Below are 16,305 nucleotides of genomic sequence, written 5' to 3' on the forward strand. Positions count from 1 at the left end.
AAATATTAAAAACATTAAAAACTAATAAAAAAAAAAGCTTTAAACATCAAACTTAAATACTAAAACAATCAAATATTATAAAAATATATATTAAATAAAAAAACCACTACTACACTTTTTAAAATGCACTAATACTAACAAAATCTAATATTATTTAAAATGCAGAAAAAAAAACATTAACATGACAGGTTTAACATAATATAAATAAGATTAGTAAAATATATAGAGAAAAAACTACTGATATCAATATGTAAATATTATTGAATTCAACAACTACTAAAAAATTAACATGATAAATCTACTATATATATATATATATATATATATATATATATATAAACTAATAATAAATAAAAGTAAACTCACAAATTCAATAGCGGTTTTACTTTTTTCCCTCAAAGTGACAAATGGTCCCTCTCTTTTTTTTTTTTTTTTGGCTATTTGTTATCCCACAAGAAAAAACTACGAAAAAAAATATTATGAGAATATGAATCTATAACTTAGTTTTAATTTTTCTTAAGAAAACTTAGGAATTTTTTTGAGTGAATGTTATCTCTTTTCTGTTCTTTGTTTCTCAAACAACAACGAAAACTATAAAAAGAATATAATAGTATGAGAATAAGAACAAAATTTATAATTATTTTTAAAAATTGAAATTTTGTATAGTAAATGTACAAACTTCACAATTTGATGGATGAATGTGAGGAAGAATAAGATGTAGAACCAGAAAGGGAGAATCATTTTTTTATAAGTTTTCGAAAGAGAAGAGAAACTAATAGAGAGCAAAACTTTTGAGAAGTTTTTGAAAGAGAAGAAGATGGACAGAGAGCAATAGAATGCAGAGGGAAATTGTGATTTGAGAAGCTGAAGATGGAGTTTAAGAGATTGTAGGTCGAGTTTTGAATACTCGATCTACAGATTAATATGTAGTGGCTAACAGAGAACGTTGGGAATTAAAGACTGGAATAAAGGCGAGCGTTGGGAAGATTAAAATCACTGATGATGGGACAATTCAGGTGACTGATGGGACGATTCGCTGAAGGATGTCAAGGTTTGAACCCTCGACATATGCTTTAATTAGGCTTTAATTATTTTTAGGTTGAGAGTTCAACCCTCGACATAATTTTTTAACCTTTTTTCCCCACCTCGAAATCTTAAAACAAACACAAATTTCTAAATATTTTAAAAACAACCCTATTTCATTAATTAGTTTTTCAAACCACAATATTTAAATAAAACATCCAACTACTTAAGCCTTGTGTCTATATTGGCTTATGATACTTTGAAAATTATAGGTTAAGAGCCGTTTACGTCTTGTTTCAAAACATTTTTTTCTTTAAAAATATGCCTATAAACACACAACTTCTATATACCCATTAATTTCTACGTGTTGTAATCAATTTTGTATTAATGTTTTTAAGAAAAATAAAAAAACACGTTTTTGTTAAGTTTAGACACTAGTTCAGAGTTTTCAGTCATTTCATGAAAACAATATTGAAAAATTGAAATGAAACTAGCATAAGATTCAAAAAGAAAAAAGATTAAAATGAAATCATGTTTTTTCAAAATTTTAAAAATCCACTAGTCTACTAAATACATAATTAAAAATTTAGAGACCCATATATTTTTTTTAACAATAAACAATCAAAGATAGATAAGATCAGTAGATGCACTTGAACATCTCAACTAAATTAATATATTCATAACATTTTCATCATACCATAGTCATTTCATTAAGAAAAGAGAGTACAACGATAAATTTAGAGACCTATTAGACATGTCAATAAACATTCAAAAACATTAAAATAATAATATTTTTAATAATCACACACACTTGCCTCGGACAGACGACGGCGTGCGTGTGGAACGTCTACCAAACCTACATTGGTCTTTCTCCACACTCCAAAATATAAGCACCACTTGGGGCCCAAACCCAAAGCTCGAGGTTGGAGTATATAAGGGAGACTTCTAAATCAAAGTTTTACAACGTGAAATTTTCTAACCAAAGGTTGATTCTCTCATTTTTAAAATTAAATTTTCACCCAACAATATCCAAATAAACAACCTCTTTAATCATCCCCACATCATCTACTCCAAGCTCAGCTAGAATGGAAACAGTTAACTTGACCGAAAAGGCTCCACAGTCAGATCCTCCATCACCAGGTAATTAATAGTTTCTTTCACGTTCCCTCTTTTTGCTCATGAACTTTCTTCCATTATCATTCCATCTGATGAGGGTATCTGTCTTACCTTTCTGCTCATAACGGTTAAAGGCTTCGATGCTGCCGTAAAGATTTCGAAGGGGGCCAGCTATGGCTTTGTCGGGGATGAGAACGGAGATTGAGGCGATAGGAAGAGCGAAGATGGCGAAGAGGAAGTAGATGAAGTTCTTCTCATCTTCGCCGAACAGAATCTTTCGACGAGATTTGTCTATAAAAAGCTTCAAACTTATATCTTCTTGGGAATATCTTCTTCTTTTGGTTTGGTTGCTTTTTTGCAGTTGTGTTGGATATATATATATATATATATAATGTCTTGTTTGATGCCATGGGAAAATCAAAGAGGTGGGACGAAATACGATGTAGAGGGCGATGTATTACTCCATATGTCGCCTTAAATTTGGCAATATAATTTAAAAGGATCATTTAATTTGATGAGATATCATTTATCAACATTAATTTGGGCCCGGTTGGGTAAACATTTAGTTTTTAGTTTTCTTTTTTTAAAAAAAAAAAAAAAAATTAAGTCTATAGACACTATTTCTACCTTCAAATTTGTTTATTTGTTTTCTACTTCTCACCAATGGTTTAAAAAACTAAGCCAAATTTTGAAACTAAAAAAGTCGCTTTCAGAAAGTTCTTTTTGTTTTCGGGATTTGAGTAATAATTCAACCATTGTACTTAAGAAAAATGTAAATCAGGATAAGAAATGTGAATGATATAAACTTAATTTTCAAAAATAAAAACAAAATGGTTACTGAATGAGACCTTGGTTTTTAATTTTTAAAAATAAAAACAAAAAACAAAATGTTACCAGATGAGGCATTGGTTTTTGGTTTTTGGTTTTTCAAAAACTAGAATCCATACATGTTAGATTACTCTTTCTGAAAATATATCTATACTTTGTACTTTGTGTCAAAAAAAATTTCAAAATTTCCTTTAAACTTAAAAAAAAAAATCCCTTATTGTTAGTTTTGGATAGAAACCATTAGTGTTTTATATAAAAAAAAATATATCCTCAAACTTTCAAAAATATTAAAAATTCTCTTAAACATTTTTTTTTTTTAAAAAAAACACCTTACTATTAGTTTTGGACAAAAATCATTAGTGTTTTGTGTAAAAAAATATTCTTGAATTTTAAAAAGTTCAAAAAATATTCTTTAACTAAAAATACACTTAGAGTTAATGAACAAAAATTGTTAATATCTTTCTCCTTCTCCATTTTCCCTATTTTTTCTCATTTCCCTTTTTCAATGCTCTCTTACTTCTTTTTGGTTAAGCGTTTAATATTTGTTTATCTAAAAAATTTTCACTTCAATTGTAGAATAGACTATAATAAGAAAAGAAAAAAATAACGGAAGCACTAAGGACCTTAAAACTTTAATGTATTAACAAAGATCGTACGTTAATAGTTGAGTGAGTGTCAGTAGTGCAATAAATCTTTTATTTTATTTCATTTTGTATTTGACTATTTATCATTTTGGTAATGGGAGATTTTGACTTTGAAATTTTATGGAAACTTATGTTTTGTATAAGGGGCTTGGCTTATATTTGGTGGTTGAAATTTTTGTATAAAAATTAGACAAATAGGAGAAAAATGGGAGTTCAATCTAAATGAGAAAATAAAATGATATAATTGTTTTAAAATTGATACTTTTTTAATCAATAAAACTTCAAATAAAGTGATCACTATACTAACAATAGGAGCAATTTAATACTTTTTAAAGGATAAGAGTACTATTAATGCAAATTTTTGAAAGTTTAGAGTTATTTTTGCAACGAGGTATTAATGGTTTTTGTTTATATACTAATAATAGTAAGATTATTTTTTAACATTTTTAAGGTTTAAAGGTATTTTTAAAACTTTTGAAACAAACCACTAATGGTTTGCATCCAAAACTAATGGTAATTATTTTTTTTTTAACTTTTTTTTTTTAAAGTTTGAGGGTATAAAACATAAACATTTTTTTTTATAATCTAGTTTTTTTATTTTTTGTTTAAAAAAATAAAACAAAAATGTTTGGTAATTGTTGGACGAGGAATTTTGGACTAATCACAAGTTGTCACATCGTTTACTAAATTAATGACAAATTCCTAAATCATTAAATTTGGGTCCAATTAGAAGTTGACGTATGTCCCGAATTGAATTGAAGACAGATTTCGATGACGCTATGCGGTTGAATCAGATGAGATTAAATTGGCCCAATTTGATATTATTATTGGATATTATTTAGGTGAATTGGACCCAAATTTAAAACCAGACCCAAAACCAAACCAATTGGGCCCAAGGGCTAGGCCCATGGACCAACCAAGCCCAAGCCCACGAAGCCCACCTGAGAACTCTATAAATAGAGAAGTTTTATTCATTTGTAAAGGCAGCATTTTCTTCATTTAGAGAGACCAGAGAAAATTCATCAACAAGTAGAAGACTCCCAAGACTTCTGAAGCTGCACTCCTATAAGACAGAAGACCCTTGAAGACACAAAAGACTCTTCCAAGACTTCTACTTCAAGCTTCCAAGACTTCTACTTCAAGAACGTTCGGCGCTTTTCTTCTTCAAGTCAAGCACATTCACCCAACTAAGAGAGAATCAGAGGATTAAGTCACTACAAGAAAAACGCGAACTCCCGACGCCGTTTTAAGGTGCCGGGAGTTAGGTCATCAAGAGAGACGGTCTCTCCCGTCGAAGTAAAGGACCGTCAGGAGTTCCCCAAGAACTCCCGACGCCGTAAAGGTTCGTCGGGAGTTCTCCAGGAACTCTCGATGCATTAAAGCGACGTCGGGAGTTATGGTCTTCGGGCAGCATTAAGAGAGGGGTCTAGTTTAAACCAGACCCCTTCTGCACCGAAAGATCACTTTTTTCTTTAAACAAAAACCCTAATCTTCACCGAACGGATTTCCTTCTTCTCCCTTCACGGCCCCGCCCATCTTCACGCCTGCCCTTCCCTCTTCACACTGTCGTCCGCCGTCCGCCACCGTCCCCCTTCATTGCTTGCAAATTTGTTGTTTATTTTCAAGCTTTCATCAAGGTACGTGCACATCCATTTCATTTATTTTCTCTTATTTTGTATCTTAATTTAAGCCATTATTTTTAATTTCTAACATGTTGGTAATGTTTAATTTCTAGCATGTTGGTAATCTAATGTGAATTATGAATTATGGATTGTTGATGTTATTGTGGATTGAGCTTTTTTTTTCTTTTAATTCTTAAGGTTATGGATTACTTAATTTAGAAAAAAATATTGTACTTAACACATTTAATATTTTAAAAAAGTTTAAAGAATCTACTAGACATAAAACTAAATTTTGTGTCTAATAGAAAATTGATCTTTAAAGTTTGTGTCCAATAGGCTTGTAAATTTTAGAAGAGTTGAATAGATGAAAGACCTATATTAGACACAAAATTGAAAGCTTGGAGACGTACTAAATAAAACATTTGAAAGTTGTTAAGACAATTTAAGCGGTCTAGGGACCTATGTGTTTATTTTACCTTAAGAAATGAAAATTATGGAACTTAATGCTTAATAATACTTTGTACTTTGTCCTCTAATCCAGGTTATTGTTTTGGATTATAAGTTGGTCAGAAAATATTTATTTTTAAGGATGAATAAAGAATGGATTAAACTAAGGAATAAGTTATCAGTAGAGTATAGAGAAGGAGTACCACAGTTCTTAGATATGGCAAGGTTTCATGTAAATGATTCCGGATGAATAAGATGTCCATGCAAGAATTGTATGAATTCAATTTGGGAAAAGATAGATATCATGGAACGACATCTATTAACATATGGAATATCTCCCTCATATTGTGAATGGGTATATCATGGAGAACCAATAAACTTATCTAGAAGTCATACAAGTCATTCAATAGAAGATGTTGAAGTAGATAGTATAGAGAGTAATGCTGTCGAAGAAAATGAGATGTTGAATCTTATAAACGATTTACAAGTTCCAATTGAAAACGAAAATGCAAATGAAGGAAGGATTGAGAATGAAAGAGATACCACGAACTTATTCGATGATTTAATGGCCGAAGCACGTAATGAATTATACCCTGGGTGTTCGCAATTTTCGTCCTTAAACTTTTTAGTGAAGTTGATGCATATCAAAGTTCTGAACGACTGGAGTAACAAATCGTTTGACATGCTGCTGGAATTGTTAAAAGCAGCGTTTCCAGCTGACACCTCTATACCTACTTCCTTTTATGAAGCCAAGTGAAAATTGTGTGATTTAGGCCTAGGTTATGAGTCTATTCATGCGTGCAAATACGATTGTGTATTGTATTGGAAAGAGTTTGTAGATTTACAACAATGCCCTGTTTGTGGTGAGTCTTGGTACAAAGTTAATGATGGCAAGGGTAAAAAAATATCACATAAGGTATTATGTCATTTTCCATTGATACCAAGATTAAAATGATTGTTTGCATCAAAAGAAGGTGCTTCTGACATGAGATGGCATAAAGATAAGCGAGTTGAAACGGATGATGTATTGCAACATCCAGCTGATGCAGAGGGGTGGAAATATTTTGATCGTGAATTCCCTCATTTTGCTTTAGATCCTCGAAATGTTTGTTTGGGATTAGTTTCGAATGGCTTCAATCCGTTTGGAAATATGAGCACTTCTTATAGTATGTGGCCTGTGGTGATAATTCCTTATAATTTGCCTCCTTGGAAATGCATGAAGGAAACAAACTTCTTCATGTCTTTGCTCATATCTGATCCAAAATCTCATAGAAAGGAAATTGTTTACTTGCAACTGTTGATTGAAGAGTTGAAAGAGTTGTGAACAATTGGTTTGCGAACTTATGATTCTGTTGTTGGTGAGTTTTTCAACTATATGCTACCTTATTATGGACGATTAATGACTTCCTTGCGTACGGTGACTTATCTAGGTGGAGTACAAAAGGTTATCAAGCACGTCCAAATGCAAAGAAGATAACTCGTCCTTCGGGATAAGAGGGAAAATATCATTTATAGGACATCGACGTTATCTTTCGGAGAATCATAGTTGGCGTCGAAGTAGACAACATGATGGAAAAGTTGAACGTAGACCTCCACCAGTCGTAATGAATAGAGAAGAGATATTACAACAAATAAATACGCTAAACTTTTCTGTGCTTAGCAAACATCCATCGAAGCAAGATAAAAAAAGAAAGTGAATTCTAAACTGGACTAAAATTTTTTTTTTTTCCAACTTCCATAATTGTCCAGACTATTGTTACGACATAAATTGGATGTAATACATATTGAAAAAAACATATGCGACAATTTGGTGGGCACACTGTTAAATATTGAAGGAAAGACAAAGGATACAATGAACACTCGATTGGACTTACAAGATTTGAAGATAAGAAAGGACCTACACTTGATACAGGTCGAGAACAGATTTGTAAAACCACACGCAGCATACACATTAACAAATGGTGAACGGATTTCGTTTTGTAAGTATTTGAAATTAGTGAAATTCCCTGATGGATTCATATCTAACATATCACAATGTGTGAATGACAAAGATGGAAAAATATCGGGGCTGAAAACACACGACTGTCATGTGTTGCTTCACAGATTACTCCCTATTGGTATTCGAGCAAACCTACTGAAGAATGTATCCACTGCTATTGTTGAGTTGTGTACATTCTTTCGCGACTTATGTGCAAAGACAATATGTGTAAGTGATTTGAACAGACTACAAGCAGACATCATAGTCATACTTTGTAAATTGGAGAGAATATTCCCAGCTGCCTTTTTCGATGTAATGGTACACCTTGCAGTTCATCTACCATATGAAACCAAAATCATGGGTCCAGTTAGTTACAGTTGGATGTATCCTATTGAAAGAAATTTACGAACATTAAAACAATTTGTACGGAACAAAGCACGTCTCGAGGGGTCTATAGCGGAAGCATATGCAATGAATGAATCATGGAACTTCTGCTCGCGAGATCTAAATGGGATTGAAATGAGATTCAATAGAGATGAACGAAATGATGATAGCATTCTCGATCACGAGATATTTGGTGAATTTGAATTATTTAGGCAGAAGGTACGACCATTAAGGGTGTCAACTTTACGGACGCTATTAGCGGAGGAAAAGCATATTGCACATTGGTACATTCTCAACAATTGTAAAGAAATAACAGACTATCGCAAGTACGTTTCAAACGTTTTCTTTTTCTAAATTCTAGGGTATCTCCTTTGATATAACATTTAAATGATAAATATTGTAGGCAACATTTGAGGTTAATTCATCTTAAAGCTCAAAGCGCCTCTGACTTATATATAAAACATCAAAGCAAATTTCCTGATTGGTTCAGATCTCAGGTATACATAGTCATTTTGTAGGCAACGATTAAGGGATGATTCATTTTTTGTATTCATTTTTAATGATACGTAATTATCAGGTTCTACAACGGTGTGAGAGAGAAGATATCTCCGATGATTTCTTCTCACTTGCAATGGGACCTTCGTCTGAGGTGCGCTCTTACAATGGATGCATTGTTAATGGGGTACGGTTTCACACTGTAGAGCATGATAATCGTCGAGCTACACAAAATAGTGGAGTCCTAGTAGCCGGGGAGATCAGTGAGAACACAAGTGTGGATAACAATTTCTACGGTGTTGTAGATGAAGTATTAGATTTGCAATATGCGAACAGAAGACGCGTTTTCTTGTTGAAGTGTAGATGGTTTGACACAGATAATAACAAAAGTAATAGAACATATGTGGATTTAGGATACAAATCGATCAATACATCACACTTTTGGTATGTCGACGAGCCCTTCATCTTTGTTATCCAAGCACAACAAGTCTTTTACATTGATGACATCAAACATGGTAGCAATTGGAAAGTTGTTCAAGTAGTCCAAAATAAACGAATATGGGATGTACCGGAAGTGGATGATGTTGAAAACACACAACTAGATTTACTAGAAATTGTTGGTGGCATCGGAGTGGATGAATCCATTGAAGAGGTTACTTTATGCAGAGTTGACGTTGATCCTACAGTTGTGGAAAGACCAATTACTATACATGGCGATCATGACTTCATAAACGATGATGATGAAGAATAATTATCTCCCAATAACAGTTCAATTGCCGATGAATAATTTGAATTAGATTACGATGATGAGTAATGATGTATCTACTAAATTCTCTTTTTCTCTAGCTTACACGTATTTATTGTTAATTTAATATTGTTTTCTCTCTTTTGTGTTTGTATAGAAACGATGTTAACCCCTAATAATAATTTGAATTAGATTACGATGATGAGTAATCATGTATCTACTAAATTCTCTTTTTCTCTAGCTTACACGTATTTATTGTTAATTTAATATTGTTTTCTCTCTTTTGTGTTTATATAGATACGATGTCAACCTCTAATAATAATTTGAATTAGATTACGATGATGAGTAATGATGTATCTACTAAATTCTCTTTTTCTCTAGCTTACATGTATTTATTGTTAATTTAATATTGTTTTCTCTCTTTTGTGTTTGTATAGATACGATATCAACCCCTAATAGGCAACGAGAGGCTGATGAAGATTTCTAGGAGTTATATCTAGGTAACATGGTATCTTCTGTGGGTGATACTTCAGGTTAGTATATTTTGAAATATATTCTGTTAACTGAAATACATCATAAACTGTTTTAAATTTTTTATTCTTCAGATAGTGGCTCAGCATCCAATCGAAAGAGGCGAGAGCATTCGCGGAACATCCAGTTGGAAAAATACGTACAAAAACATGGGAAGATCACAATCGTCGTAAATGAGGGGGAGACGAAACCGATATCTCAACATTCAATTCGTTTTAGTAATGCGATCGGCGTCGCCGTGAGATCCGCATTTCCAGTTCGGTGTCATACTTTTGCTGAGGTTCTAAACGAGTTCATAGAATTGGTAAAAGTCAATTATTGGTAAGTAATTATAAGTTTATTCTTTTACAGTCATGGACATCATCTATGCTAATTCTTTCCTCCCTCTTTTGTAGGCTCATTTTGATCTTGATCTGTCCAGTCAACGACAGAACCGTTTCATAGAACATCAAATGCAGAACTCGTTCAAAGAATTTAGATCAGACTTGCACTGACATTATAGAAAATGTGAAGATCCTGAGCAAACACGTGCCAGTTTGCCTAATTGGCTTAAAAATAGGCCAGAAGACTGGTACTTTTTGTGTGACCGTTTCGAGAATGAAGCGTTTCAGGTACAATATTTATGGCGTGTATCATTTGCTGCATTTACTAATACATCACACTATTGACATATTTTTTTCCTTCAAATGTATGAAATGTCTGTGACGAACCAGAAGAATAAAGAGAAATTGCCATTCGATCACGTAAGTGGATCAAAGTCATTTCTGCAAATTCAGGCAGAGTTGCAGGCAAATGAGGGTCGAGAAATAGGGCGTGTTGATCTTTTTAGGGAAACACACTCTAAAGGTGGTATGTTTGTGAACGAGGCTACTGAAAGTGCACATGTAACCTTTTTTTCTTTCTTGTCGTGTTTTTTTTTTCACTTTTAACTTTAGTCGCTCGTTCTTACTCATTTAATTATTATGTCTAGCATCAAATGTTGGAATTAGAATCCAGTCCCACTGTAGAAGGTTCTCAACCACTAACAGAGGATGAAATATGTGAGATGGTTTTGGGTAGACGACCTGATATTCAAAAGGTCTAGGTTGGGGCCCTAAGCCTAAGTCAAGAAGAAGTACCATGTCATCAAGCTCATCATCTACTCAAGGAACGGAGGTGGGAGTGGATAAATTGAGATTCAATTTCCAACAGTCTCAGTCGAGGATTAAGGAACTCGAAGATGCTCAGAGAAGAATGCAAGAGGATCATGCGAGACAAATGGAAGAAATGAAAAAGATGATTGAAGACATGGTACGATCATAGAAAGGAGACCCATGAAATTAGGTATGATTACTACATTATTTAGTTGTGTAATATGTTGCTATCCTGCAGTTATGGTAGCAAAGTTTAGTTATGTCTTAAGTAGCTTTATGCAGTTATGGTAGCAAAGTTTAGTTTAGTTATGTCTTTAGTTATGTCATTTAAAGCTGCATTTAAATTAGGTTGCAGTTATGTTGCTATTCTGCATTTAAATTAGGTATGATTACTAAAAAGATAAGCATCCCACCATGTCTTGATGTCTCAAAAGCCCAATCACAGTCCCTCAGTGTCGCTCTCTCCATGTATCTCGCTCTCTTCATATATCTCGCTCTCTCCATCAGTGTTGCTCTCTCCATCAATGTCACAGCACATGTATAACTTCATTTGATCAGCTGAAGATTCAAATATTAGGCTTCAAAAGGGTGTATTTGCTCTGATTTGGTTGTAAATATGTGTCATTTAAAGCTTCAACACTCTCATACAAATTAGATAAGTATCCCACCATGCCTTGATGTTTCAAAAGCCCAATCATAGTCCCTCAGTGTCGCTCTCTCCATGTATCTCGCTCTCTCCATCAGTGTCATTCTCTCCATATATCTCGCTCTCTCCATGAATCTCGCTCTCTTCATCAGTGTCGCTCTCTCCATGTATCTCGCTTGCAAAGATGGCCTTAGCAGCTTCACACCCTAATTGACATCCAAAGTAATGACATCCAAAGATGCCCTCAGCAGCTTCAACACTCTCAACTGTAATTAGATAAGCATCCCACCATGCCATATCATTGAATTTTGTAATGTAAGCAACGAATAAGAAATTCTCAACTGTTATATTTAATTAAGATGTGTAATTAATTGTGCATTTCCTTTTCTTTTGATCTTAATTTTATTATTAAATTAGAGGGAGCCTTAACTTATGATAACAAAGGAACTAAAAGGGAGACTTAAGCAAATTACATAGCAAAAGGGTAGTTAGCCCAATGAGCCCCAACTATGGATTGGGCTAGAATTAAGGCCCATCCTATCATCAAGAGAAATTAAATGCCTGCAACAATTGTTGTTTCAATATTCCTAAGGCCCAAACTTGCATAAATGGATATGGATTTGAATTGAAAGCTCTCCACTTGGACCCATTAGAATAAAAGAAGAAATGGTGATTGCAATAAGTGGTACTTTTAGGGGTATTAATCAAGTGAACAACAATATATTTAAAGAATTGCAAAATAAAAAAATCTATTAGTAATAGGCCAACTTGTTTCCTTTTTGAACATGTTGCTTAGAAAGTCAATAATCAATTCAAAAGATTGCCATGCCTTGTCATGTCAATAAACTAAAGTTAGGTCACCCAAATCTTATTATGGTTTTTGTTTTTGTTTCTTTCCCCCTTCCAACAATGTTTCTTTACTATTATTCTACCCCATTATCCTATGCATGCACTAATATTATTTTGAGATAAGCTAGCCCTTCTTACATACTTCTCATGCAAATTTAATTTTTACTAGATTCCAATCTAAAAGATCATATAGGACTTTCAAAAATTGAAAAATAGAGGAAATTGAATTGTTTATCCATATAACATTTCAATGTATTTGTTTTTTTGTAGAATGCTGTTCGGAGATGAGCTGGGACAATTGTTGAAGATGTTGTGCTCGAGAAGTGTTCTAGATGTTGTTCTCATTTTAGTTCTTTTATGTATTTATGAATATAATGGACAAGTGTTCTAAAGTTGGGACAACGTTTAGATATTGTAATTTTTTACTTGTTATAAAATGGACTTCATTTTATTTTATGTGAATCTTTATTTGGTATAATATGTTTCACAGGATTTTAAATCAAATTTTAAAAAATTACAAACGATATATTAAATTTTATCCATATAGGAAATTGAATTAATTGTTTATCCATATAGGATCCCCCGACGCGGCATCGGAAGTTAGGGGGAACTCCGGACGCCTATGTGGCGTCGGGAGTTAGGGGAAACTCCAGATGCCGTTTTAAGGCGTTGGGAGTTAGGGGGAACTCCAGATGCGGTGTAGCCCGTCGGGAGTTCCAAGAACTCCCGATGACGTATACTAAGCGTCGGGAGTTCCCCCCAACTCCCGACGCCACATAGGCGTCCGGAGTTCCCACTAACTCCTGACGCCGTTCAAAAGTTCATCGGGAGATCCTCTCCCGACGGATTTCTCCTGAACAAACTCCCGAAGAATTTTCCACACTCTCTCGACGATATATGGCGCCGGGAGAAGCCAGAATTCCTGTTGTGAGTATTAGAGATTGAACCACATCGTATTAAATCAACTTCAAAATCAACACTAACTAAAGTTCAACTCCACAAAGTACGTTTCTCTGAAAGCCTCGTGTGAATAAATTGGCACGCCCAATGGGACATCTCTACCTATCATCACTCTCTTAGCATCCAAACAAGCCAAATGGCACCTAAGAAGATGGCATCCAAAGCTTCCTCTACAAACGACTTGTATAGGGGACCTATCACCCGTGGCCGCTCAAGAAAATTCACGCAGGAGCAAGAGCAGAGCTCCCTCATTGCCCACAACATCTTGAGGCAAATGATGGAATGCCCCCAAAGTGGGGTTGTCATCAAGGAGAACCCCTTGTTTGACAACTCTGTTTCTGCATCCAACAGGCTGAAAAGGGATTCATCGCCAGATGTGATTTCTGTCAAGATGGCAGATGTGACAGTGGAAGCGGCCATGGCAGAAATGGAAAGGAAGATTAACTTTCTGATGAAAGTCTTCGAGGAGCGAGACCATGGGATCGCTGCCCTGAAAGAACAAATGCAGTCTCGAGAAGCTACTGAATCAAGCCAAGCACCCACGGTCAAAGTAACTGACAAGGGGAAGACCGTGCTACAAGAAAACCAATTGTAACAGTCAGCCTCGGTGGTCTCTCTGTTGGTCCAACAGCTGCAAGACATGATCATGACCTCCATAAGAGCTCAATATGGAGAGCCGGCTCAAACTTCCTTCATGTATTCCAAGCCATACACTCAGAGGATCAACAACCTGAGAATGCCTACAGGGTATCAACCCCCAAAATTCCAACAATTCAACGGAAAGGGCAACTCAAAGCAACACATCGCCCACTTCGTAGAAACATGCGAAAATATGGGAACAAGAGAAGACCTACTAGTCAAACAGTTCGTCAGAACCCTCAAAGGGAACGCTTTTGACTGGTACACAGACTTAGAGCCTGAGGTGATTGATAGCTGGGAGCAACTTAAAAGAGAGTTCTTGAATCGCTTCTACAGCACCAGGCGCACCGTCAGCATGATGGAGCTGACGAATGCCAAACAATGGAAAGAGGAGCCGGTCATCGACTATATCAACCGATGGAGAGCTCTGAGTCTGGATTGCAAAGATCGACTCACCAAATTATCTGCTGTAGCAATGTGCACGCATGGTATGCACTGGGAACTCCTCTATATCCTGCAGGGGATAAAGCCCCGTACCTTTGAAGAATTGGTGACCCGTGCTCATGACATGAAGCTAAGTATCACCAATAGAGGAACGAGGGACTTTCTGAGCCATGAACCAAGGAAAGACAAGAAGGAGGTGAAGGGCACCGAGAAAATTGTGAAGGGCGCCACAAAGGAATCAATGGTCGTTAATACAACTCTATTGAAGTTCTCCTCAAAAGGGAAAGAGAAGAAGATAAAAAAGAAAGACGAAGAAAGCGAAAGATGTCGCTCAACCCTGAAGAAGCGTCAGGAAAAAGTCTACCCGTTCCCCGACTCTGACGTGGCGGATATGCTTGAGCAACTATTAGAGAACCACCTTATCCTGCTACCAGAATGTAAACGACCGGAACAGGCCGACAAAGTGGATGATCCCAACTACTGCAAGTATCACAGGGTAATTAGCCACCAAGTCGAAAAATGTTTTATACTGAAGGAATTGATCCTCAAATTGGCCTGTGAAAGGAAAATAGAGCTGGATCTAGACGAGGTGGTCCAAACGAATCATGCTGCGGTGACGGTAACTCCAAGCTTGGCGGCACCAATCATATTTTATGAAGAAAGGGAGAGTTCGGTCCAGTTTAGGACCTTCGAACCTGTGGTAGTATGGTTTCAACAGGAGGTCCAAACTACAGATCCTCAAAATGGAGGAGAGCGCACCGACGATGAAGATAACGAAGGTTGGATCCTTGTGGCGCGCCGTAAGAAGAAAAGACTGAACTTTACCCAGAAATAACTATGCTCTCATAGAAGCTACAAGAGAGAGAGCAAGGCACAAAAAGGGAAGGGTAGAAAAAAAGGCTCGAAGGCCCAAGGTTGTTGACGGGAGAGACGAGGATGTTCCTTGTCCCAAACAACAGATGACCTTAGCAGATTTCCTCCTGAAGAACTTCTGCAATTGGGGTTCAGAGGAGATACCAGAGGCTGCTGCATCTCGTGCTGTGAGTATCAGGAAGGAAGAAGATACCATTCCAGGCCCATTAAAGTCAACAGGTGAACCAAAGGGTTTGTCACTATTTAACATAGACGACCTGCTTTCACTTCCACAAGAAGCTAAGTCAACCCTTATTGAAGCACTGTTAGAATCCAATGCCTCTGGTGCATCGACCTCTGTAGCACATGCTTATGCCTCATGTTGCACATCCATAGGCTTCTCAGACAAAGATCTGCTACTAGGATCCAAACTGCATAATAGGCCTTTGTACATATCTGGATACATTTGAGAATAGAGAGTGGGTCGAATCCTCATCGACAACAGATCTGTCGTCAATATAATGCCTAAGACGACTATGAAACAGTTGGGCATACTCATAGAAGAGCTATCAAACAACAAATTAGTAATTCAGGGTTTCAATCAAGGCAGCCAAAGGGCGATAGGCATGATACGTTTGGAGCTCCTCATTGGCGATCTGAAGGCCGATGCGCTGTTTCATGTGATAGACTCAAAGACCACCTACAAACTACTATTGGGACGCCCTTGGATTCATGGGAATGGTGTGATTACATCGACACTACATCAGTGTTTCAAACCAAGACGAGATTAAGAAGGTCGAAGCATATTCTAATCCATTTTCTAAAGCCGAGTCTCACTTCGCAAATGCAAAATTTTACCTAAAGAGCAAGAATTCTTATGAGACTATGCCGACAGAGAACTTGCTGACAAAGAAAGCGGGTGGATCCCGGTTGAGGTAGCCAGTAGACACAGAGAAAATCGCAGGTAGC

At 35.7% G+C, this 16,305-nt stretch overlaps 2 protein-coding genes and 2 pseudogenes across 2 annotated transcripts; all 4 read left to right on the forward strand.

Annotated features, from left to right (window-relative positions):
* The first annotated feature begins 6,665 nt into the window (after positions 1 to 6,665).
* Positions 6,666 to 9,288, forward strand: LOC150035173 (uncharacterized). Its single transcript, XM_090315258.1, has 4 exons — positions 6,666 to 6,820; positions 7,430 to 8,368; positions 8,446 to 8,539; positions 8,620 to 9,288. The coding sequence occupies exons 1-4, from the start codon at positions 6,666 to 6,668 to the stop codon at positions 9,286 to 9,288; spliced, it is 1,857 nt and encodes a 618-aa protein (XP_090171384.1).
* A 499-nt stretch (positions 9,289 to 9,787) lies between these two features.
* Positions 9,788 to 13,221, forward strand: LOC150035174 (uncharacterized; annotated as a pseudogene).
* Positions 13,222 to 14,608: 1,387 nt separating this feature from the next.
* On the forward strand, positions 14,609 to 15,319 carry LOC150035175 (uncharacterized). The gene has a single exon (XM_090315259.1). It carries the CDS (start codon positions 14,609 to 14,611, stop codon positions 15,317 to 15,319), a length of 711 nt encoding a protein of 236 aa, XP_090171385.1.
* A 124-nt stretch (positions 15,320 to 15,443) lies between these two features.
* LOC150035176 (uncharacterized) lies at positions 15,444 to 16,275 on the forward strand (annotated as a pseudogene).
* The last annotated feature ends 30 nt before the right edge of the window (positions 16,276 to 16,305 follow it).

This window comes from Benincasa hispida, chromosome 7, assembly GCF_027475165.1.
Source record: "Benincasa hispida cultivar pf3 chromosome 7, pf3_genome.v1.1, whole genome shotgun sequence".
Lineage (NCBI taxonomy): Eukaryota > Viridiplantae > Streptophyta > Magnoliopsida > Cucurbitales > Cucurbitaceae > Benincasa > Benincasa hispida.

What these genes read in the sequence shown, in the direction of transcription:
- LOC150035173 (XM_090315258.1), top strand. Translation starts at nt 6,666, where the DNA reads ATGAGATGGCATAAAGATAAGCGAGTTGAAACGGATGATGTATTGCAA. An exon ending in GTTTCGAATGGCTTCAATCC is followed by an intron (nt 6,821 to 7,429) that starts GTTTGGAAATAT and finishes ATAATTGTCCAG; the next exon opens with ACTATTGTTACGACATAAAT. An exon ending in GAAATAACAGACTATCGCAA is followed by an intron (nt 8,369 to 8,445) that starts GTACGTTTCAAA and finishes TAAATATTGTAG; the next exon opens with GCAACATTTGAGGTTAATTC.
- LOC150035175 (XM_090315259.1), top strand. Translation starts at nt 14,609, where the DNA reads ATGAAGCTAAGTATCACCAATAGAGGAACGAGGGACTTTCTGAGCCAT.